Here is a 25,062-nt window from a genome sequence, read left to right as displayed (position 1 = left end):
GTGCAGGATGATGCTGTGTGCACGCCCCTGATGCTACAGCAAAAGGTTTTATTGCCAGGCATTTTGCTCAGGAGCTCCCAAGTGATGGAGCAATGAGTGAGTAATGCAGCCATCCTGCATGCTGGACATGGCACAGGCTGGGAAGAGAAGTACTTCTGATGGCTCCTAGCTCCGACAGCGACTCCCTCTTAGACTTCTAGCAAATTGCTGTGCCTCAGTTTCCCCCCCTGCAAAACGGGGGGTCACGAGATCCTTAGCTCCTGAAGTGCTGAAGAGGTCAATGCCCCAGTGCGAGTCCCATATAAAACACTGTTATTGTTATGATCAAAGGAGGGAAGAGAGTAGCCCAAGCACTTGTGCTGTTAGTGCTGTTTGCTTGCTTGGGGAGGTCATATAGGAGGCAGGAAGGGTCCTGTGGTACTAAAACTTGATAATCCTCTATCTGAGGGGGAGCTATATGGCAAGCAGGACTTGAGGCTCTGCTCCTCAGCAAGGCAAGTATCAGATCTCTCAGCACTGCCTGTCCTTCAGTCTTGCCCTCCTTCCCTAGCAGATTCCCCTTCTGTGTGCACACAGCAGGGTATGCGAGGCTGCGAGCAAACTTTGCCCTGCCAGGTGATCTCCCAGCAATGAGGAAACCAGCTGGATTTTATTGCAGCCTGTAACAAATGGGTTCTGCCAGCCTGATTCCCCTGCCTGGACCCTTTCTGCTGACTCAGTGTGTCCTCCCTGTTGGACTTGCCATCAAAGTACACAGGATGAGTCAGCACTCAGCTGCACATACATCAGCACCAAGGCTGCCCCTCCGCGCTTGCCAACGAGATCACAAGCTCACAGCAGCCAGAAGAGCTGGGCCTCTGCCAAAGCCACGAGGTCTCCACCCTGTTGGTTCACTCCCTCTCCCTCCCCTGTGAATATAAAGGCTTTGTTTGGGTTACGTTTTCTGGGGCTTCACCAGTGTACCTCTCTCCCCTACCAATGGCTGGGTGGCACCATTCACCTACCATTTGCCTTGGCAGCCTTCCGCCCTCCTCCCTCCCCGTACTGCTCCGTTCATTCAGACAGCTCAACAGGGAAGCGTGCTGGATGGAAAAGTTGACGTGCTCCCTCCAGCTGCGCAGCCACGGAAGAGCACGGAGCTGGGAGGATCAGATGTAAAGCAAACACAGCGCTGGAGAGGTAGAGGCGGATGATTTATAGCCCTGTCAGATGAGTTTCCACCTTTAAATCAATCAGGAATATTGCTCTCCAAGAAAAGAGCACAAGGCTTGATTTGCCACTAGCTGCTAGATCTATGCACTTCTAGGCCGGGCCCTGCATCTCCTCTCCCTCACTGACCTGCCACAATTGTCCAGCTGCTAGCTTCCCTTCTCCCAGCCTGGTGGCAGAGGCTTCAGTCTGGATCTGGGTGCTGCCCTCCTATGTGCTGCTCAGTGAGCCCTGACTCACCTTCTCACCTTGTTGCAGCACCTCCTGCCTCCTCTCCTGGCTACAGATGGTCTCATTTATCCTCTTCCTGGCCTCCATAACGATCTTGATAAGGACTGTTCAGTGCAATGCCATCAAGTCAAACTGGTGGAATGAGTCAAGCAAGAAAGAGTCATTACCCCCATTTTACAGGTGAGGAAACTGAGGCTTACAGCAGTGAAATGATTCTCCCAGAGCCATGCAACAACTTGGTGGTAGAGGCAGGATTGTTACAGCTCAGGAGCCCTAGTGACTTGCCCATTAGACCATGCTCTCTTCCTGGCCCCTTCCCTCACCTTTTAACTCCTTACTCACTGTAGGACATGCTGATCAGCTTTGTTGCCTCCCACAGCTCCTGCACCAGCCTGAGCCCCTGACCTGGCTCTGGTTCACCTCCCCAGCTCCCCTGCGTGACTGGTGGTGCCTGTCTCACTCTCCTCACCTCATGGTATGGTGTTTAGTTTGTGAGATTCTCTATCCTTACAGGACCTGCACAGGCTGTGGAACATGCTTGCACAGAGGAGGCTACTGAGAGAGAGACAGCCAACACCACTGTAAGAAGGAGGCGCCTTTCGTGCTGCTCCACCACACCACTAGAAGAGCCAGTTGCATAGATGCACACCAGAGGCCAGGCCCAGCCAGAGGCTAGGATCGGAGACAGCCTCAAGGTGGGCACAGCCTCATATGGGCTGTGGGGCTTGTGGATTTGCCAGTATCCAGCACCTCTGTGACTGCGGCCCTTGACTTTGTGTTCACTGTGTGTTGGGCCTCATTCTGGACTCCGCAGGATAGACCCCGTCTTAATCTGCCTCCAAAGGCTCATGGCAGGTCGGGAACGAAGCACGTTGCTAGAGCTGGCGGGGCACAGGGCTCAGACCTGCGTGGGGCTGCTGAGTACGGCTGAAGCGGATGAAAGGGACAGGACTGGGACTGCTGGAGAGGCAGCAGGCTGCAGGGTCGGGGGGTGGGAGGAGCAGGCTGGAAGTGGGATGCAGGGCTGGAACGAAAGGGGTGTTGCAGGCCAGCATGGAGGTGTTTTGGCAGGGCGGCGTGTGGGGCAAGCCTGCGCCGTGCCTGCCTGCCTGCCTGCGCTATGTCTGGATCCAGGCAGTGTCCGGCATCCGGCACTTTCAGGAACAATAAATTCCCTCACTAATCTCACGAAACAGAAAAGAGCTATAAATGACTTACCTGTTTGAAGCTTATGGGCTCTGTATTGTATTAAACATTAACCTGCTCTTCCAAGCCAAACTACTGACTCTCCTGATAATTCTGAGGCTCAGGCAGCCAAAGAAAAGGAGTCTTTGTCAGACAATGTTTCATGAAAATCCCTTCAGCCATTTTCTGTTGCTTTGTGTTTGCTTGGCCCTGGGGTGGAAGCCTCGCGTGTTGCTTGCCCAGCCAGTCTCCTAGAAATACAGGTCATCAAAGGCCCCACGAAGGAATGCACACATGTGGTCACACACGATCTCATGCACGCACTTGCACACAAATGCAGCTGCATGCATGCATGTGCCCAATCACGCACACGCAAAATCCACACTGTCACATACATCCAATCACATGTGCATATGCTCACAGTATAGACCTAATTACACACTTGCAAGGAATTGCAGGCCCACAAATTTGTGAGAGAACATGACCACTGTCTTTCTGCACCATATACACCCATTAATGGTGTACTGTTTCAGACAGCCCCGTCCACGCCCATAACCAGGGATACAGAGGTAAGTAAAATAGCCCATAGGGAATGGCAGTCGATTAGCACACAGGAGATGTGAATTCTACCCGTGACTTGCTGTACGAGGTGGGACAAGTGTCTGCGTCCCTGTCTTCTCAAGGCTGTCGAGCTTAAAATCAGCAGAAGTTCCCTGCGTTTGGTAGTATTACTAAGGGGGGTAACTGCAGCAGCAGCCCAGGGCATTGAATTGGTGAGGGGTGTACAATAGCAGCTGCTGGCCAGGCATTGCCACCCTATGTGCTGCCACTGCTTGGGACATTAGGATTAGTGTCCCATGCTTCATTAGGATGTAACAGACTCCTTGAAGTTGTTTATTTGTGGAAAACCAGAGAGAGAGAGAATAAAACCAGCCCCCACCAGAACAGCCTGGAGGAATGTGGAGACCCGCTTTGAAGTTCCTGCTCCGGTGTCCTCACGTATTCCAGGTGAGCGCCCTGACCACTGGGCTACAGCATCAGGCTTTCTCGCTCTGGCCCAACAAACATACAAAGTGGGATACCTCCAGTAGGAGACCCTGAAGAGAACGGCCAAAAGCTAGATGCGCACCTGGGCTGTGAGAATCCCAAGTTCACATCCCGGGTCTGAATTAGACACCCACACCTCAAGTGAGTGCCTTCACCACCCGGCTATTCTGGGGTGCGCGCGCTTTGCCTGAACCCAAGGGACATTTCCTGGCAAAAGTTTGTTGGATCTGGTATGTTTACATTAAACGTTTCTATTTTGACAAGCTGGCATCTTTTGCTCCAAATCACATTTGATAAGAAAAACCCCAAACAGCCATGGCAGGATCAGTCTGCAATGATGCAACCATTTTTCCATGTGCTGGGCAACCTCACAAAGCAAATGGACTCCTTGAAGTACATTAAACCATAAGTGTAAGAAAGGAAGTGAATCACAGGCCTTCTGGATTGTCAAAGGCTTTGTTAAAAATAAGGAGAGAGAGGGCATTGGGTTCTCATTATGAAACATGTTTATATAGTCCCAGGAAGGAAGGCTTTTTAGGGCAATGTCCACAAAGCCTAACGTGACTGGTGGCCTTTCACAAACCATAATGTCAATATTTTACTACTTTGTGTAAACCCAATGCTGGTGAAAGTTGCTGCCTTGACAGACCCCAAGGGTGATGTCCTCTCTTCTTCTGGAGCATGCACAAGTGTCTCCAGGCTGCTTTGGGATCATGCCTTTGTGCTGCTGGGGGACATCAGCTCCAGGGCCCAGAGCACATTGCTCTACTGAGATGGGGTGGTTTCATGGGGCAGGTACTTGGCCAGTGAGACTGGAAATGAGATCAAACACACTCATTTTACACTAGCATCACCAGGTGGTGATATCTCATGATTAGTGCTGAATTCAAACTGGGGGCATCCCAGAAGCATAAAAAAAATCTCCTTAGCTCATAAGCAGTTGCTGGAGCAATTCAGGCCTCACAAAACACAGCCTTTTCTAGATGAGATGGTCCCACTAATTTAAGCTAAATAGCTTTTAAACTCATTGAAACCTGTGCAAACTTCTGTGCGGATGTTCTTATTATTTAAACCTGGATCATTTCCATTTAGTGTAAACCACCTCCTAATTAGTTTAAGCTGAAATATAAGAGTCCAGTGCCCCGTTTAAATGAGCTGCATTTAGAGTCATTTTGTGCAAGTTTCTTGGGTAGACCCAGCTCCTGTCTCATTTAATCTTTCTGAGACCTCTTGAAATGTTTCCACTGACTCGAATCAAATTCTGCCTCTGGATTCTCCTAGATTTCAGATTGTTCTTAGTCACTTCTCTTCTTAATTTGCTTTCTCTTTCCTCCTGCACCAACAATGCCTTCAGCCCACTGTCCTTGCCTGATTACTAATTGATCACCATGCGCTTGACCAAAGAAGCAAGCAGAAGCATACCTCTAGTCTCTTAAACAGATCAGGCCTGTTGCCATGCTCAGGCAGTGTCTGGCCCAGGGGTTCCCTCTCCCCCCCAACAGAAAAAGGGTGAGTGTGTCTGTGGGAGAAGAATCTCGCTTTGCTTTGTAGAGTTGGCTGTCTGGTCTTCAGCTTGCTGATGGGCCATTTCTCTACAGTGATGAATAGCTCCGTCACACACACACACTAGCCCTATGTCGCAAGACCAAGCAAACCTTTTACTCAACCTGCAGCTCTGAATAAGCCTGTCCTTTCATGTGGATTTCAAAAGGAAAGAAGTGTTTACACTGTTCACGCTGACAGGCCAGCAATGCACTTTGAACTAGAAACGGCTTGCCCCTAGAACCAGAAGTGACCGGGTGATCTGAGGCTTAAAGGGAGAAACTCGTATTTTTTTTCCTTCTTGCTGCACAGGTTAAATCTGCTGAATGCCACAGGGCTGGGAGCTGGCAGGGATATTCTGCAGAGCCTGTTTGTTTTCAGAGGGGAAAAGGTTAAAGCACTGGGGAGGCTGAGTTTTCCTCCTACCCCTGCCAGCGGCAGCACGGTTGGGACTGCCCAGAGCTGTTCTTGGGAAAGGTGTGTTCTAAGTAATGGGAGTGCGCTGAGCTGCCCCTCAGCTGGAGCTCAGTGCGGGTGTGCGGATACGGTGTGTAGGAGGAGTACACTTCCCTCTGCCAACCCCTGCCTGCTGGAACAAAAGGATTAAAGCAGCCACACATCACCCTAGTGATTATTCCCTGGGAAGAACTTGGAGAACCATCCCGGCACTTAATTTTGTTCCTATGTAACATCTGTGAGAGCGACAGCATGAGGAAATCATCGTATTCAGGTGAGCGCAGTGGGGCCTGGCTCGGTGGCTGCTGGGTGTCTCAAACCCACCGGCTCTGCTTGCCCTGTTCTCTCTCTTTCTCTCTCGCTCTCTTTCTGCAAAAAAATAAAAATAAAAATGTAACACGTAGAAGCCCCTCTGCCTCTGAGTCTCCCTGGGCCTATCTTGGATGAGAGCCCTCGTTTTGTTGTTTATAAATGAGTCTTTGATCAACGGAGAGAACTTAAAATCCAGAAAGGCAGGTTATGCCAGCCAGCTGGAAATCGGCTTCCCCAGTGTGGGGTCTGTCTTACCTGCAAGACACCTGTGTGACAGTGGAGGCTGGGTTGAAGGGCGGCTTTAAGGGCAGGAGACAGTAACGGCAGCACTTCTTAACATGCTGGCAGCATTTGTGTGATAAGTTTGTGGTTCAGGAGAGACTGGGATTCTCTACAATGAAACAATTGTGGAAGTATTGTGTTGGCTTGAATCAGAGCCCCTAGAGCCTTCCCTTCCCCACTCCACCCCCCGCAGGTTTTAAATTACCTCTGCTACCCCAGCTCTCCTCCAGATCAATGCCTCGCTCCCCATGGGACAGCTAGTGAAAGTCCCTGTCCCTGCAGCTGTGGGTGGTCCTGCCAAGGTTACCTTCTGCCTCCTGGAGGGTGAGTCATTAGCGCAGGAGCAGTTTAAAGCCAGAGCTCCTCTCCTCTTCCTTCCAGCTACACGATATGTGGAAGCCTTATGTGCTATGGGTGGATTTTTCTGAAGCAGTTGCTGTACCGCTGCCAAGGATGAGTTGCATCTGGCATGGTGGCACTGCCCTGAAGCTTCCTATGAGGTGCACCAATGACATTCTGGAAGATGCTGTCAGTGCATGGGAGTGAGGATATGACTCCTATGAAATGTCAGGCATTTAACCCACTGACCCACTGTAGCTTGGGTCCTCGCCGGCAGCCAACCTAGCAGCACGTTTTCCAGGCATATAGCTATGCTCTGCAATGGATTGCTCCTAGCCAGCAGCCTGTGGCTTGAAACAACTTGTGTCGAATTTTTTTCTCACTTACTCCCTTGGTACCCCATCAACTTCAGGGGTGTAGAGCGGGGGATGTTACTAGTAGCCTGCAGGCGGCAGCATAGAGGTGTTGTCTTCAGGCCAATCTCTTCCTGGCAATCTGAGTCATCTCACTGAAACCCGCGTGGGCTACACTCGTCACTGGGATGTCAGTGCTTTTTGGAATGGCCAAACTATGCTGATTCATTGAAGCCACACAATGGCCAGTTCAAATCATGATGACTTCATAAACCACAGAAGCAAGTTGGACTCAGTGCCCTCCCTCCAGAACTCCCTGGTGGAAATTCTTGTTATTGCCTATTTGGTTTCAGTATCAATAGGGAATGTTCCTGTCTGGAGTGTTATGTGTTTACTCCCAATGCCAAAAAAAATCTCTTATTAGTATCAATGAACAGGTCCAAGTTCAAGTACTTTGGACTGGAGATCTGTGTATGATGAATACACCACTAGAGGTATGCGTGGTGATTTGCAGCCAGGTCCTTTCCCAGAGGTACTTAGTCAAGACACAATGGCTACCATACATGCCAGGAGGTATATTTTTTCTCTAAGAGAGAAAGCAGGGCAAGGGAAATGTGTTTTGTGCGGGGTGTTTTGTGGAACTCTGGAAGTCGGGAGGGATTCTTCAATGAGTAGCTGCAGAACGAAAAAGCAGGGGGCAGAGCTGAGGGTAGGAGGAGGGGTTGTTAAGTCCTTCCTGTTTCTTAAAATGACAAGCCAGGTCATCAGCTGGTCTAAAGTGAGCTGTCTCCACTGAAGCTATAGTTCATTTACCCTTGCTGAACTGAAGGTCAGGTGCAGTCAGACTGGAGTATGATGGTGCTGCCAATCATAGCTGCACAGGGCTTACAGATACCACATGGATGGGTCCTTGAGGAAAGCACAGATCAAGAGAAAAGCATCTAATGGCTTTTTGATGAAATCATGCCTTCTTCCCTCAACTTCTGGACACCACAGACAGGCTAACCTGTACAGCATACATGAATCCTACCATTAAATATTTTAATTCCATCCCTCAAGGAGCCTTGTCACTGACAAATGATCTGAAATTGTGGCTGCCTGCTTTTAAGACTTAATATCCTGGGTTACCACGTTTGCTTTGTACTGATGTGTGCTAGAGTGAAGCCGTGTATCTGCAGAGTGCCTCACGTTAATGAGATGCATCTCTGATGACATCCCATGAGCACAACTCCAAATAACAATGTTTGAGCTCAATGTTAAGATGAAATGTCATTTGATTAATAATGTTCATCCAGAAGGGACTTGAATTGCATGTAGCCAGCTGTTTGCAAAAAGATGCATCACTTCTGGACCAGAATGTGGCAACTGTTTCAAATGGGAAGGACAGAAGGCTATTTTATCTAATGGAAACAAGAAGGAAAGCTAGGGAGGCAGAACATACCAGTAATTGCATGAATTGAAAGCCGGCCAGGACACTGGGGTTACCACCCCTGTCCTGCAAGCTGCACTATGATTTCTTAATTGGTTGGCTGTACATAAAGGGCTTGTCTACACCGCATCAATCTCCAGGAGCATCTGAGACCAGGGGCCGGGGATGAATCTGAAGCAGCTTCAATGGCAAACTTCCCACTCTGGAGCATGTCAGTGGACTCAGGTGGGTGGGGTGCACTCAGTCTGGTGCTAACCAGGGCATGCTGCTGCTGTAGTACAGACAATCCCAAACAGCCCTCATTTGTATGTCTCATCCCAAGAGACCGCATTCCCAATAGCATAGCCCCCCAGATTGCTGGGGCCAAGGCCTGGACTCTGCAAGACACATCACAGAGGGAATTATACAGTATCCCCTACAATAAATTGGGTTTCTTAGAGGTCTACCATCCCAGGACTGGCCAGATCCAACCCTTACCAGCTCACAAGTCTAGCAGCCACCTTGAAAGGCTAAAATGGTTTTCCTGTTACTAAGAATCCTGATACTTCACAAAGCAGTGATTTTGATGCATTAGTACCATAGCTCATTGACTGCGCGGGCACTCAGAGTGGGGCTGTTGAGAGGACCAGAGAGATGAGTGGGCAACTGGCTGTAATATGTAAGCTGAAAAGACTGCATCTTTCTGTCAGCACCGCACTGTGGGGTTTGAGCTCCAGCCCTGGGAAGCCAGATGCAAGCAGGAGAACCACCAATAAATACTCCAAAGCAGTGTGGTTTTCAACCTTTTTTAATTTGCAGACCCCTAAACAACTCTGAATGGAGGTGCAGACCCCTTTGGGAATTTTGGATGGGGGTGCAGAGCTCTTGGAATTGCAAGTGTGGGTACTTTTGATTGATCATAGTCATTTGTTGCGTACCCCTTAAACGTAGTCTGTGGACCGCTATGGGGCTTGCAGACAACAGGTTGAAAACCACTGCTCTAAAGCAGCTTGCATTAGGAAGAAGCAAGCCCATTGCAAACACCATAGAGGGGGCCACCAGGCTCAGATTTAAACTCCTCAGGTTCCAGACTTGCCCCTCTTCTCCTCAGTCTTTTACTGTGGATCTAATCCAAAGCCCATCAAGTTCAATGGAAAGATCTGCACGACTTGAATGGATTTTGGCCTGAGTCCTATACCTGTTGGGAAGGTTCCAAGGCTATCTCCTGCCCTAAACAGGATTTACCTTTTCTGAAGTACTGCAGGCAAAATCATTATACATCTGCTGTGGCTTTTGAGTGCTTGCCATGTAGGTGTGGTTGGGACAGAGAGTTTGCCTTAGATACTTTCCTTCTTACCAGTAAAGAGACGCTCAGACCTTTGTACTTTAGCTTCAGGCAGCTACAGCTCAGCCCTGCAATGCTCTGTTCCTGGAATGGACTGGGGCTGGGGGGGAAGTGAAGGAAAAAACCTTTACAAACATCAGAAGGAATCTTACAAGGGAAATCAAAGCAAGTACCCACTTCGAAGCCAGTTCAAACTCCTTGTGCTTGAAGGGTTTATTTTTTCAGATGCTTGGGGAGAGCAGAATTGTTAGGAGCTGCTTTAGTTGCCTTGGGATGCTATTTTTTAAATAGATGCTCCCTTTTCTGGGAACTCGCAGAATCATAGAACGGGGCTGGAAGGGACCTCAGGGGGTCACCCACCCTAACCCTCTGCATCCCCATAAATGCAACAGAGAAGCAAGGCACATGAGACAAGATGCCAGAGTGGCCTTCAGGTTACCTCTAAGCGTGGCAAAAATTGTTTCACCAGGGGCTGCATGTAATTTTAAGTTTGCGTAAGACACTGAATACAGTCTGAAACGGGTGTCACCCCAGGGACTGTGTGCAATCCCTGGGCTGAGCTGGGAAGCGGGAATGGGAGAAACTCCACTAATTCTGGGACTGTCTTGGGGGTGGTATGTGACACTGTGGGTATCCTAGTCTGACACTGGCCTATAGTTGCCATACAAATAGGGACTGATATTCTGAAGATGCTGAGCAATCTTGGATCAAATCACTGGTAGCTACATGTGTTCAGTGCCTCTGTAAATCACTAAACTACTGTAGTTCCCATCTGCATTGCGCTAGTGGTGTTGTTGAATGCCAAGTGGAAGAACACAGATTGGACACTAGGATAATTTGTTTTGCTCTGTACAGACTGAGGCTTTCATAACTACAGTGCTGATAGTTATCTGCAGAAATATATTTCTCCAGGGGCACAGGATAGCAGGCTTGTACATGAAGAGCCAGGATTTTCAGAGCTGCCCAGGGCTGAATTTTGCATCTTCAGACCCTGCAATCAGAGCCAGATTTTAAGATGAGTGTATCTACTATTTAGGCACCTAAATAAGAACTGCATCCTCAAGAGTCCTGAGTGGCTGATGGTAACTATTTACCACTGCACAGCAACATTACACAGCATCTGAGGCTGTATCCATCCTGTAGCTGAGAGCGATGATTGCAGCACAGGTAGGCAGGCTGCAGCTAGATTTAATCTAGCCATCAATTAATTAACCCAAGAGTGCAATGAAAAGGTGATGGGATGGGCTTCAATGCAATGCCTGGGCCTCTGCAAGCACCCAGGCTCCCTGGTGTTGCTGTGCTTCTGAAAGCTAATTTGGACAGACCTATTCTGGCTCAAAGGGCCCTTCGCACTGCAGCACTGACAGGCTGAGATGGCAAGTGGAAGGGACTGTTTGGAGCTGAAGTGCACCGGGCCTTCAGGACGTGGAAAGTAATTACCTTAGTTGGAATTCAGCCAGGACATTGGGATTATCACGCCCACTACTGGATCAAAGGTCATGGGGCTTTGAAGGCTCAAGACTGCTGTACTTTACCCAGGGAAAATCCCTGTTTATTTCAATAGCATTTTGTCTGTATAAAGCAACGAGTGCTGGAGAAAGCTGCGTGAATTACTGCTGCTCGGGTTCACTGGCAGAACCAAAAACACTGAAAACATATTAAATCAAACCAAATATTTGTGTTTCATTCTGAGGTTTTTAGTATTCAGCTTTGACGGTCTCTGCAATGAAAACATCATTTCAAAGTAAAACAATCATAATTGTTTCATTTGGAAAAGGCTGAAAACTGGATGTTTCCAAAGATGGGTTTTTCCCTTTTTTGTGTGGCCAAAATGATGCTCTGGGTTGAGTCATTTTCAGCCCCCTTAAAACTGTTTTTTGGGTGAATATTCACAAAAACAATGCTCTCAGATCCAGAACTGGGTCTCTAATGACCAGAGGTTGTCAGCACCTCTGTCTAGCTGCAGTTACCTACTGCGGGAATGCACAATTCAGTGCATGCTTCATCACTGCCAGATTAACAAATTGACATCCTTCATTATTACCACCCATCCCTGCCATTAGGAACTTCAGTGCCTGGAACTGTGACATGCACTCAAGCACATTCATGCCTACCCTGTTATTTTTCAGTAATAGTGCCTTAATAAGGGTCACCTTTGAACACAGAGGGAATGGAATTAGTTAACTGAATACTCTGAATATTCTGGATGAGCAGAGCCCTTTTCTGAGTCATTCGATTAAGCTGTGGTATCTATCTGTCTATCTTAGGATTTGTGCTTTGCTTATCACCAGGTGCATCTACATGAGCTGCTTACTGCGCCGTAACCTAATAACACTGCACCGTAGCATGCTGCTCAAAAACCATGCTAATACACTACTGCACCGTGTTGTTAGGCTATGGCTCAGTAGGCGCCACAAAAAAACCATGTGCCAGTGCTACTGTGCAGTAACTGTAGTTACTGCGCATTTAGTTAAAACCTCATTAAGCAAGTACTAAACTAAAGGTGTAGACATACCCATTGTGAATCTGAATGCCTAAGAAAACAAAGATGCAGTTCTTGTAGTTCTCTTCATTTGGACCCTTGTTCTGCTAAAGGCTGTCCTACCAGAGATACCAGTTCCTGGGTGGAGCTCCCCTGCAATGTATACAGCTCTTCAGGAGCACTGGTTTCTTATTCTAAGGTTAGGTTACTTAGGAGTGCAGGGGTTTCATTCCCTGTTTTTTCACTCCAGGGTTGTTTCTGAGTGATGGACTGCTTACATACTGCTCTAGTAATGTAGGGTGGTTGTTGTACGTTTGTACTGTGGTAACACCCAGGAGCCTGAGTCAGGGAGTGGACTCTTTTGAGTGGTCGGTATTGTATGTACATAGGAAAAAGACTCTCCTTACCCCAAAGAGTGTAAGGGTCAGATTCTGTTCCATCTATTGGGTGCATAAGTGGACTTGTGCAGAATTTAGTCCATCTATTAGGTCCATAAGTAGACTTGATCAGGGTAGACTAGTTCATCCTGCTCAAGTTCCTGAAAAACTGTTAATAGAGAAGATAGGTGGATCCATCCTCCTCACTGTTTTTTGTCACCCAGTCTCAAGGGTCAGCTGACAACATGTTAGTAAAGTAGATGCATTAATAGATTTTCATGACTTGAATGAGGGGTGGGGAGGATAGAATTGTACTTAGGCACCTAAGTCCATTTAGACACCTAAGAAGTGGAATAGACTCTGGCCATAAGTGCTTAGCTTTGTGCATTAGTGCCTTGTTGAAGAGGTGCAAACAGGTGCTGTAGATGCAATACTGTGGTGGTGTTTTGTGGGGCTATGGGACCCTGTTCAAGTCATGAAGCATTTGCTTTCAGAATATACTTTTAAGGTCCAAGATTTAAATGCCTGCAGTGTCCCTGAGTTGAGCCAATGCTGAATGCTCTGGAAATCCCACCCATAAGCAATTGCATAGATCTTGGCCTCATGTCCATGAGGCAGATCACTCAGTTGCTGCTAAGCCCCCGCTGGAGTTCAAGGGTGAAAAATCTCCCACTGGCCTCTGTGGGGCCTGAATATCATGCCTGGGCTTCACACATTGGTGAAGGAAAGTATTTCTACTACAGCAGTGATGGCGGAATAATAATTTTTCTGGCAAAGTGCCTGATGCCTGCCCCAACCAGCTGAATTGCTGGTTAGAGAATAACTGACTTGGATTATGAGTATATTTTTTTTCCATTTCATTGTTTATATTAGAGGTAGAACTTATCCTGCTGGGTGATTATGTTCATTACAGCTTTAATAAATGATACCCTAAGCTCCTTCTCCTTCATCTGGGCTTTCCTGGGTTGAGCCCTAGAATCAGTCACTGAATCCTGGAATAGAAAAGTAGGGCTGGAAGAGACCTGAGGGAGTCATCTAGTCCAACCCTCTGCTCAAGGCAAGAGCACCCCTGTTTAACCCGCTCTTAAAACCTTCAGGAATAAACTCTCACACAAAGCTATCGGGCATTATGCCTGAAAAATCAGGAACACCCTTTAACTTGTCCCAGGTAAAGCAGAGGGATAAGAGTCCAGCCAGTGTCCTGCTGCTGCAAGGACAGGAAGTCGTTTATTAATATACACTGAGAGATGTAAGGAAGAGCTTAAAGCAGCTTGGAGTTTCAAGCACATGACACACTTCCCTCTTTTCTGCCCATGACACCTCAGTGAGGACAACTAAGGACATGATCAGGCTGTAGCCCCCCACAGTTAGAATATGCAACTCTTTCTTGGATCTACATGCACTTGGACATTCCCAAGAACGCCATTTTTGCAGCCGTGTAGCTTTTTTTCTTGTCTGGTTCTCTCTTCTCACGGTTCCTTTCTCTTCCCCAGGCTGAAGGAAGAACCCCATTCAAACCACAGACTCCACGGACACTGGCTTGGTCAATAGCAACCAGCCCAGTGGCCATAAAGCTCTCGCTACCTGGTGGGATTCAAGAGTGTAGCAGCCTTAAAGACCCAGTATGGTTGTTCAGGGAAAATTAATGTCCTAAACTGTGACAGAGACTTTTTTTGAAGTCTCTCAATTCTTGGAGGGGTATCAGAGTTTCTTTCCTGTCCTAACTGTTTAAGGATAATATTAGGACCAAGAAATGCCCCATGCAGCATCAGTGGTCCATTGAGGGAGGCACTGCATCAACACGCTGTAAAAGACGGTCTCTGTTCCAAAGCTCGTACAGTCCAAATCTTAACTTTGTTCTGTCCTCCTAACAATGTGGCTGATGTTACAGAGCAATGGTTCTCACCCTTGTTAGACTCAAGGCACCCCCCAGAAAATATCAGCTCTTAGCTTTCACTTGTTTTTTGGCTGTGGAAAAACAATAGAGCAATTCTACTGCAAAGCAGTCAGACTAGATCACACCAGGTCAGAACGTTTTTGACGCTCTGGATTCCTAGTTGAAATTTCTGGGTTTATTTTGTGAATCATGCGTAAGTCTTTGCATACCTAACAGTGCTAATATTTCACGGTTCCCTTAAAAGGATCTCACAACCCCTGGTTGAGAATCGCTGTTATAGAGGGCATCTGGACAGCTTTGTTAAGAATAAGTCAGTTTTATTGAAGTTCTGGAAAGAGAAAAGCAAGGGCAATGCCAGGAGCTTGTCTTCTCTTAAGCTGTAATGAGAGGACGGTTGTTACAAAGACAAGGGGCTTTGTACTTTAGCTTCAGGGCACTGGAAACAGCCTCTGTGATTTGCTTTGCCCAGTCACATGGAGCAAAGGAGACCAGAATTCACATCAGTGAGAGAGCTCATAATATCAAAGGTCAGCAGCCCCCTGTCCAAGCCTGAAATCTCCTAAACAAAAGGGAAAACAAATAGGATCCAGTTCCCGCCGAGAAAACACTTGCTCATTGTTTTAGGCAACTGCGTCTCCGAATAGGCTGTACTGCGAAGTCACATTTTCCAGCCCATAAACAAAAGCCATGGGGTCCTGTCATGTTTGATCATTCTGCCTGGTGATGGTTTTTAGCAAATTAAAACACATGCCTCTTCATTTCCTTCTTGAGTCACTTCCCCTCCTGCTGCACCCTTGCCTTTGACCTTTGGCATTGGTGTTGCTGTCAGTATTATTAGATGTATGATAGTCACTTCAAGGGATCCCCCCAGTCATCACTGGGACTGCCAGGTGCCAGACAAACAGAGAGTAAGAGAAGTCCTGCACCACTGAGCATACAGATGAACAGACTGGACAGACATTGGGTAGGAAAGGAACCAGAAGCAATGAGAGGAGAAGTGACTAGCCCATGGCCGCACAGCAGGTCACTGGCAAAGCCAGGGACTGAGGTCCCAGTAGACCATGCTGCATTTCCAATTGGCATTTCATGACATGGAAAAAACGCTTAAAATTGAAACAAAGAATAAATATTTCAGTCGCATTTGAATTGAAAAGGAAGAACAGACGTGCTTCTTATCCATGTTCTCCAGCCAGCAGTATTCCCAGAGAGCCACAGCCAAGTCTGAGTGCCAGCCCACCCTGAGCTGTGGACATTTTCAGAGAGGCTCCCAGTCTTCTCATCCAAGAAGGCTGTTGTGTGTCCTGCTGTGTATTAGCACTGTACATTGCTAGGGCACTGCCACATGCCTGGACTGGTTGTGTTGCCCTGTGATACTAGGAAAGGTGTCCTGCAGACAGCTCAGAAGGGCATGCTGCTGTATCTTTGGCCATAGCATCCTTCCAAGGGTTCTGGCACTGCTTCTCCCAAGACCCAAATGCAGGGGTGAGATGCTTCTGTGGACCCCATATGGCTGTTGCAATGGTGGCATTATTTACTTGGTGATCCTGGCAGGATATACTGCTGCTGCATGAGTAGGCCCTGTGGCTGTGATGTTGGCATGGCATGCTTCCTAGGCATCAGAATGGCAAGCTGGCAGGACACGCTGCTACCACAGTGATACAGCACAAGATGGTGTCATCATTGCTGTAGGCTGGTGCCAGATGGGGTGATGCACCTCACTAAAGCAGTATCATGGTACGCTGCCAACTGTGCTATCAGCAGGGCATGCTTTTATGGCACCCGCTTTGCCTGCATCCCACGGAAAAGTTCTGCTGTAGCTAATATGATATCCTGCCACCTTTCAGGAACCAGCCCAAAGAGAGCCCCAGCCCAGCAGTAAGTTACAGCATGATGTGCAAAACCAGGCCACCTCGCAAGGAGTCAAGTAAGAAACAACAGCAGGAAAAAACATGCAGCTCAGGAGGCTGCCTCAAGTGACTAACCGCTCTGATGTAGAAGTCTCCCTGGGCCCACCCCCACCCTGCCTGCCCTTCATGAACCAAGCAAGAAACACCACGTGGAACAAGGAAATGCAGCTTCAGAGCATAACTCCCCTGCTGAGCTAATGGCAGGCCTGGGACAGGGAAATGGAAACAAGCAAACATCCATGTCTTTTCCTCACTTCTTTCTGCTGCCTCTCACCAGGCCTGGTCTTGCCTGAGTGCCAGCCAGCCTAGTTTGTGAGTTTGCACACACGGTGATACTCACAGACCCAACTCTGTTCCCCTTGAGCTCATTTGCAAGATCCCATGGATCTCAGCTGGAATAGGTTGGGACTTGGTGTCCCTCAGCCTGATCACTGCTTGCAGTCACCAATTACCCCATCAGCAAGGAGAGCTGTTGGCTACAATAGAGTAAATGGTGGTTTCTGCCTGAGCCTAATCTTCCCCCTGCCCAAAATCAACAGACATTTATTTTTGCACAGGTTCCAGAGATGGCGCAGCATTTGTGGTGGTGGAGAGAGCTTTGCTCCTCTGGGCAAGAGGGAAGTATGACCTCCCTCCAATGCTTTCTTTAATGCAGTAGCTTTTCCTGTTGGTGGGCTCCTCCGTGGTGCTCATTAGACCACAGATTCAGTGCAGTCATGGAGAAGGCATTCACATCACTCAGCCAACCAAGCATAGCAGAGAAGGCATGGATTGACTGACTGGACATGTGAACCTGAACTCCCTTCTTTCATATGTGGGGGGGAAGGGGGATCGCTACCTTATTTCTAAGGCTTGTTGGCATCAGGGAAGCCTGTGCTGCCACCTCTGCTCTGAATAAACAGGTTTCAGTCTCTGTGGCTGCTGGACTGACACCTTTCACTAGCAGTAAATTCACTTTAAGAAAACAATAGGGTTTTTTCCTGCCTGCCAATCCCAGGAAGAGCAGTCAGGACTCCTGCACACACACACTCCCCAGGAATGCGGCCTTCTAATGCAGTACTGTGAAGAAATCTGAGACTAAAAGCTGCAGTGCAGTCAGAGAGAGCACAGTCACCAGTGAGTCAACACTTTCCCACAGTGGCAGGGGAGGCTTCATAATGACAAGAAAGGACCTGGGGACAGGAATTCATCACAGCCTGGGAATCTGCTTCCCGCTGTGTAACGCATCATCTGGGCCACAGCTGGTGACAGGACGGCAGCGTTCAGGAAAGGCTGTTCCTGCAGCTCCTGGTAGAAGCTGTGCTAATCCTGCGGTGCAAGAGGGAGAATCACAGCTTGGGTTCACGCTGTACAGTTCGAAAGCATCTTTCATCCCTCGAGTGACTTCTTCGGTTGCGTTACCTGGGTGCAGCGAAAGGCAGCCAGTGCCGGGGAGGAGGCAGCACCTACTTGCCCTGCCTTATGAAAAGTCTGAGGCCGGACCGGGGAGACAGGAGCTTGTGTCCAAGTTCAAAGGACCCCCTCTCTGAAACCCCGCGTAGCTGGCTCAGAAGTCTGATGGGCCAAGACTGTGCTGCCATGGTTTAGAGCTGCACTTTAAGGGCAGGCCAGGCATTTCCATCCTTGTGTTCAGAGCGTGAAGCCACCTCTTCTTCCCCAGGCCCAGGGTTAAAGTGAAGGAGCTCGTCGCCTGTCAGCTAGGTGCGGTGATGTGTATGCTTTAAGAAGCTAAGCTGGAACCAAGGAAAGAAAGGCCTTTGTTTCCAGGGTTATTCATTATTCATTTATTTACAGGAAACATTTTCTGGGACTCAGAGTTTGTTTAAAAAAGGAGGCTTAGAGGGAAGACACAGTAAATAATTGTGATGGAAGTGAGACAGCTCCACAAAGACCATAATCCTCGCAGGGAGAGTACTGATGCTTCGGGGACTGAGAGATTAGCAGAGACTTTGGCCCTGTTTCCTGACCGGAAAGAAGGAGCACATTGAGTGAACATCGAATGGCCAGATTTTCCAAGGAGTTGGCTTCCCTGAATTACGTGCTCAGCTCTTGGTGGCTCACGTGGAGATCCAGTGGATCTAAGCCCACCTCAGCTGGCATGGAGATGCTCATGAACTTCAGCACTCATTACCCTCTCAGCAGCAGGGGAGGACCTCTCTCCTAGCAGCCTGTTGAAGTGGGACAGGAGACAGTGCTGGGGAAGGCCTAATGGATCCAGCGGGAAGCCAAGCTGGACTCTCTGCAGTAACCCACGGGTGCTGCCCCAGGGTGTCGTTTACCTTACCTCTGATGTGGCAAGGGAGTGGGGTCCAATCCGTCTGTTATGTAATGGCTAGAATAACAAAAGAATTGAGTGCAAGATGACCTCAGCAATTACTGCCAAGAACTGGCGCTGAATGATTCAAGGGCTAAGTTGTAAGTGCCTGAACATGTATAAATTAGAGTTGTTAAGCAAAATGACAACTCTTTCAGAGTTTCGGACCTTGCACATGGGAGAACATAGAGTGGAATTTGTTCCACTCCACTTAGCGCTGATGAAAAGCCCTGAACTGACAGGTCTTGGGGTGGGAGTCATGGGTTTAACCACAGAACGTGTACCTGGATCGGCAGCGAGCTCCTCTACTGGTTCAGGAGCTGGTGCTAACAATGGGAGCAACCAGTGGCAGCTGGAACTACTAGTAGTTTTCTGATGGAAAGTACCAGTTTGTTGAAAGCCAGATATTTGCAGAAATGTGTCAATTTTGGCCAAGTCATGTTTCAGAAGAAAGTATTTTGACAAAATCAAAACATGCGGGTTCAATTCTTTGTTCTGAGACCTTTCTTTTCATTCTCTCAGTTTTTTATTCTGTGCCATAACATTGGAAAAAAATTAGGAAGAAACATTTCAGTTAATACAAAGGGATTCTTTTTCCCCCTGAATTCTAATTCATGTAAAAATTTTAAGTTTTTTGGTTTGGTTCCATTTCAGAATATCTGGTTCCCATTAAGCTCTGATGGCAACTGAGTTCTACCCTGAGCTCTTGTTTCTTGGTTGTAATACAGAGGTCCTTATGGTTCAAACAGATGCTGGGTGTGTGCTGAGATTTATCAATGCTCAGACAGGCTGGAATACTGTTATCACTTGTAGCTCGTTAAACTGCTCTCTCTACTTCCTGTCATTCAGCCAAGGCTATATTTGTGAACACTTCCTCTGGACTGAGTACTAATTGTTTAGTGCATAAACCTTACATGGATGATCAAGAGTGGTTGGCTGGGTTGGCTCCATTTCTTCAATGCTGGGAGATGCTGCTGATGCAGTTTGGTTGCAATGGGATGTCATGGTTTGGGTGGTCTTTCCCATCTAAATTGGCAGCTGCAATACAGGGCTGTGATTTATTTCCTGGAGGGGATTTTGGGTGGATAAACCTCCTGACGGTGATGTAAAATAATCTGACAGGCGATTTCTGCAGTTAATATTGTGAACTATGAGCTCATTCATAGCTGCTTTGATCCATCTGTCTAGCAAGGTTTCTAGCATTCCTAACTTGGCATAACTGGTATGTATTCCTCCAAGCACGCCAGCCTATCTCACATGCCGTTTGTTACCTGGGCAATCAGCATGAGGAGATGACATACCATAGAAAGTGAGATCACATATATGCAGACATGTGTCCCACAGCTGAGAGGTTCATCGTGGCCACAGACAAGATTTACATTTCAAAGCATTAACTGTAGCACTGCTCAACAAGGTGATGTTGCCAGCTTTTTATTATAGTATTGTGAGTCTCACGATATGCAGTGTTTTATTAAAGCCCCAGCTCCCTGATTCATGTGGCTGCATAAGTATCTCAGTTGGGAAATGTGACCTGAGCAGAATGTAAAAGGTCAAAAAATGACTAATTCATTAAAAAAATGGTACCTTGGAGTTGTAAGCTGGGAGCATGCTGCAGCAGCAGAGCCAGGAGAGTTGCAGGGCAGAAGAAATAGCAGAGGGGCTGCAAATGGGGTGGAGGGAGGAGCACGAGGAAGCTAATGGAGCATTTTCCTGTGCTTTTGGCCCCAGTCACTTGCTCCCCTGGATGTTTTGCTGGCCAACAGACTTTCACAAAAGAAATTGCTTTACCAATTGAGTGATCTCCTTTCTGGATGCCCCAGTGACAGAGGTGTGAGCCATAGCACATTTCTCTCCACCATTAGGGTTGATTTACAGGCATGTTCAGTATTTCTTCAGCTCCTTCTGCACATCTGCTATGTGTGAAGAGGGACTAGCAGGGAAAGGAAAGGCCGAATATGTTCAACTCAGCTGCTCCTCTCTGGAACCTTCTTAAGAGCAGGGGAAGTCAGGATGATAGCAAAGACTCATCAGGTCTTCAAAGAAACAAGGGCTGGAATGAATTTAAACAGCCACTATTTTTACTGGGGGCATAGTGCAAGAAATGGAACGAGAGATGTGATAACACTTCAGGAAAGCAATATGTATTGGCAACTATCACTACACTTTTAGTTTTCTTTCTTGTTGGAAGAAGGGAAGTTAAAAATAGCTTGGCCGCAATGTTGGGATAATCCAACGGTGGTATTGCAATGAATTCTGCTTTGAGAGCAAACCTTGCAGCAATATTACACAGCTGAGCAACTAACTCCATTTCTCACTAACTGCATAATGGCCCATTGCTTTGCCCTAAGAGCTGTCTCGATATAATCACGGTATACATGACACAAGCTGCATTTTGTAGTTGTTATGGAAATTCCACATCTGGACACAAGGGCAGTAAGATTAATTTGGGATGGACTTTTAAAAAACTTTTTAGCTGGACAGAGAATAACAGAAGTGAGCAGCAGCAAAGGAAAACAAAGCTTCTCTTGAAGAGAGTCAGGGAAAGTCAGAAGAGGTTCATTTATCACTTCTTAAGGATCTGCTAAGTGCAGTTGTGCAGCAAAGTAAAGTTACTGTCAGGGGGATAAACAGAGCTAGGGTTCTGGCTCTTCATTTTGGGAGTGTGATGTGTGGGGCTGTGTTGTGATCCCCAGATTGCACATCAGAGTGGAGAGGATTTGGTTTTCACCATGATTTTGGGCTTTGCTGGGTACTACATGGGGCCAGGAAGGATTATTCCCCCCTCTTGATGCAGAAGTCAGGGTTTGGGTTTATTTTTTCCATCTTCCACAGAAGCACTGGGTGTTAGCTGCAGACGAAGCCAGGGATTTTGACTTAGGTGTGCTAGTTCTCCCGCGGGGACTAAAAAACCCAAAGGTTCTTGGCTAGAGACTCTTGATCTTCTGCTTAGGGGCAGACAAATTGCCACATTTAGGATCAAGAAGAAATTTTTTCTTATGGTCAGATTGGCATGGACTGTAAGGGGTTTTGATTTCCTCTGTAGCAGAGGGCATGGCTCTCATCCTTGGATTTCTCATGTGTACTACTGCTGTCCTCGAAGCAGCAGGGCAGCGCCTATGCCCTAATGCCTCTACTTTATCTGGATGGTTTGTGTGTTCTTGGTGGTTTGGGGCATTGTTAGTGGTAGTTGTCTGGGAGGGCTGTTTGTGCAGTTTTAGTGAGGGATGATCCTGACTGGAGCAGGGGGTTGGACAAGGTTGGCCTCTCAGGGACATTTCCAGCCCTTCTCTTCTAGGATACTCTGATTCTAGAAACAGCCTCAGGGGACCAGAAATGGCATCCCAACAGCTGACTCCCATTCTGCTCTGGAGGGGAGTGAAACAGGATTCCTTTGTACGGATTTTGGGCCTTTTCAGCAGAATTTTCATGTTTAGTCTCTTTTCTTATTCCAGCTTCTGTCCTCCTCTTCCCCACAAACTGTGGACCACAAAGGTCACAGACGCTGGAACCCTTGGTTTACCCATCGCCTTTCTTTCCCCTCTTGCAATATAGTTAAGGGGACTGTATTGTAAAACTTTCTTGTGGAAGGTGAAACCTGCCGTGTTGGGTTTGCTTGTGTTTCTCTCTAGTCTAATGCCTACCTGTCATGGTGGTACCTGAGAAGGATACCTGTCTGGTTTTCAAGAACTTATTCATCATAGAGTCACTCAATTTTCCCAGGTAATCTCAACAAAACTGATTTGGTAAAAACAATAGGGATTCATTGGGCATGCTGCTCAGTCTTGGATGTCTCAGCGCCGGAACAGCGTCAGGGCCTTGATGAATGGATGGACTTCCTGATCCTGCTTCAAGGGGAAAGGAAAGGTAAGCGAATTAACAGCCGACCAAGGATTCAAAACGGAGGAAGCAAGCTGGCTTCTCATTCTGGAGGCCTGGGGACTGGGCTCTTCATCCTGATACTTGAAAGACAAAGGGGCAAATGCAAAGAAAGGCACCGAGAAGGGTTTTAAAGTGCGAAGGCATCACTCCCTCTGCCATCCGGGTGTGCTTTGGAGCTTCCAGCAGGCCCCCATCTGCAGTCGTCAGCTGCCTAAATATCTTAAAAAATCCAGAATAAAATGCAGTGAGCACCACCTGAGAACTCGCAAACTATTTAAAGCATCAGTACTGTATTTTCTACTGGGTAGAAAGGCAAATTTCTTCTGGCCCGGAGCTGTCAGGGCTGATCTGCATGTCAGCTGGAGTGCTGCAGCGGTGGTCTCCCCTGGGCTGGTAGGCGCAAAAGGAGAGCGTGTAGTTGGCATCCAGGACTGCAGTGCTCTAGTGGGGCTGAGGGAACCAAGGGTGGGCAAGAAGACTAGATTAGCTGGCTAGTTTGCACTGTTTCCTCTCCACACTGGAGTAGTCCCTTCCCCCAAAGCTGAGCCTGTCTTTGTTTTGTTTCCTCAAGGAGTTGTCGGGAAGATGAAAGTCAGCAACAGAGACCTTGATTTCTCTTCCTGAGGCTTGGGGCTGCTCTTGGCAAAGCAAAGCTTCAGGAGCCTCCCTATTCAACCCTTCCTTACCAATGCCACCAGCAGCCTGGCAATGAAATGAGATGAATTTGCTCCTTTATGGACACCATCCTTAGGTTAGATGAAGCAAATCAAATATGTGGGGCACTGAGGCTCACAGGGCACCTTGCTGAGGTGTTCACTGGTCAAGTTATAACTGGCTGAATGGTTTAAGTGCCTCCAGGTGCTGTTGAGTATTCTGCGTAGTGGCCATTATGTACCAGGTACTGACTGTAATAGGTCATTACTGCCACTGTAGCATGTCTGATGTTACTCAGCACATGGCAAAGCTGCTTAGTTTTGCAGGAAACTAGGTGCAGAGATGCAGGAAAGGTTCAACAAGCTCTTGGGAGAACCTGAGGAGTCTAAGAAGCCTACAAATCAATTGCATTTTATCCTGATTTGGTTGCAAACATTTTTCACCATTTCCATATTCAAAAAACCTTTGAAATTCTGGACCCAATCCAGCTGTCTGGGAAGCCAAGGGAACTTTTTGTGCTGAATGTAATGGGGTTTGATTGAGGACTCTTGGCAAGGTTTAATCCCAACCCCATTGGTTTCAGTGGGCTTTAGTTCAGGTCCTGAGATACTTAGGCAAAAGGAACTTAACTTCAGCTGAGCCAGGAAGCTAGAATTCCTCCTCCCCACCTGTTAGCCCACTCTCTTTCTTTTGTCAAGGCCCAAGGTTGGCAGCCTTTTTCTTCTTCTTTCCTTCTTTGAATAGTCTCCTGATTCAGAAAAATCCCTCGGTCCCTCTAAAAACAAAGGGGCACCTGGATTTTTGGGCCTCCCTCCTCCTTTCACCAACAGAACCCAGGAGTTGCGGTGGGGGGGGTGGCTTTTGTCCTAGAGAATGGAGGGTTTCCGTCACGCATTGTTGCATTGCTGAGAGCGGACTGGGGAATTAAGCTGCCCGTGACTCCTGCTCCTCCCAGTGCTTCACAGAGACTGGGATCAGTGTCCATTTTGGCCCCTCTCAGCCTGGTTCATGAGAAAACAGAGGATGGACAGGCAGTTTAAGGGATGACGCATGCACAGGCCAAAAAACAGCTGGGAGATTAACCTCTAGGTCAATAGCAGCCCTGGCAGTGTCCCTCTGAGCAGCCTGAAAGCCTCAAAGCTCTGCTGCCTGGACTATAGGCCCAATAAAAATTTTGATCAAATAGGGTCCAGTGTCTCCAGGCACAGAATACCCTTCGCTGTCCCCCTCCATCAGGAGCCACTCAGCCCCAAGCAGGATTATGCCCTTTCTCTCTCAACCTTTTCTCATTTTGTCTTTTTCCACTTTTTCACTCTGCATATTGATGTCAAAAGGTAACGAGCCTGGGACCCAGGGAGACGAGAGGCCTGAGTTTGAACACAGACAAAGCACTGCCTGGCTCCTAGACTTTGGCCCTGCCCCACGAGCGGGAGGGATGTAGCTGTTTTCTGGTGTCCTGGTGATGGATGCCAGGGGTGCGTTTGCTGAGGTCTTACAGGTTTCTTCTCACCCCCATCACACGTGAAGCTCCAGCTTTACCACTGGCTGAGTTTTGTCTGTAAAAACAACTTCCCACTTCTGTGACACCTTCCAAACCCTTCCCAAGTATCAACGAGCAGAGCCTCAGAAATTGCATTATTTATTTATTAGATGCATGTGCCACCCTTCCTGGCAAGAGCTTGAGGAACCTTACAGAAGAGTTTATAAAATGAGAACAAGGGAGCAAATCAAAACCAATGAGACAGAACAGGATAAACAGAACAACTTATAAAAGCCAACAGTGTATTAACTAAACTAAACTATATAGGAAGCACCTCACCCCTACTTCTTCCCCTTAACCCCC

At 47.8% G+C, this 25,062-nt stretch overlaps 1 protein-coding gene across 1 annotated transcript in view; it reads left to right on the top strand.

The window, feature by feature from the left end:
* The first annotated feature begins 5,719 nt into the window (after positions 1–5,719).
* SEPT9 (septin 9) overlaps positions 5,720–25,062 on the top strand; it is a 245,154-nt gene continuing 225,811 nt past the window's right edge. Inside the window, exon 1 of the mRNA XM_019542692.1 lies at positions 5,720–5,944. Coding sequence (XP_019398237.1) covers positions 5,923–5,944 — 22 coding nt within the window. The 5' untranslated portion in view covers positions 5,720–5,922. The remainder of the gene's footprint in view (positions 5,945–25,062) is intronic.

Source organism: Crocodylus porosus, unplaced genomic scaffold (assembly GCF_001723895.1).
Source record: "Crocodylus porosus isolate Cpor-Errol unplaced genomic scaffold, CroPor_comp1, whole genome shotgun sequence".
In the NCBI taxonomy this organism is placed as follows: domain Eukaryota; kingdom Metazoa; phylum Chordata; order Crocodylia; family Crocodylidae; genus Crocodylus; species Crocodylus porosus.
This window is presented reverse-complemented; position numbering and strand designations above follow the sequence as displayed.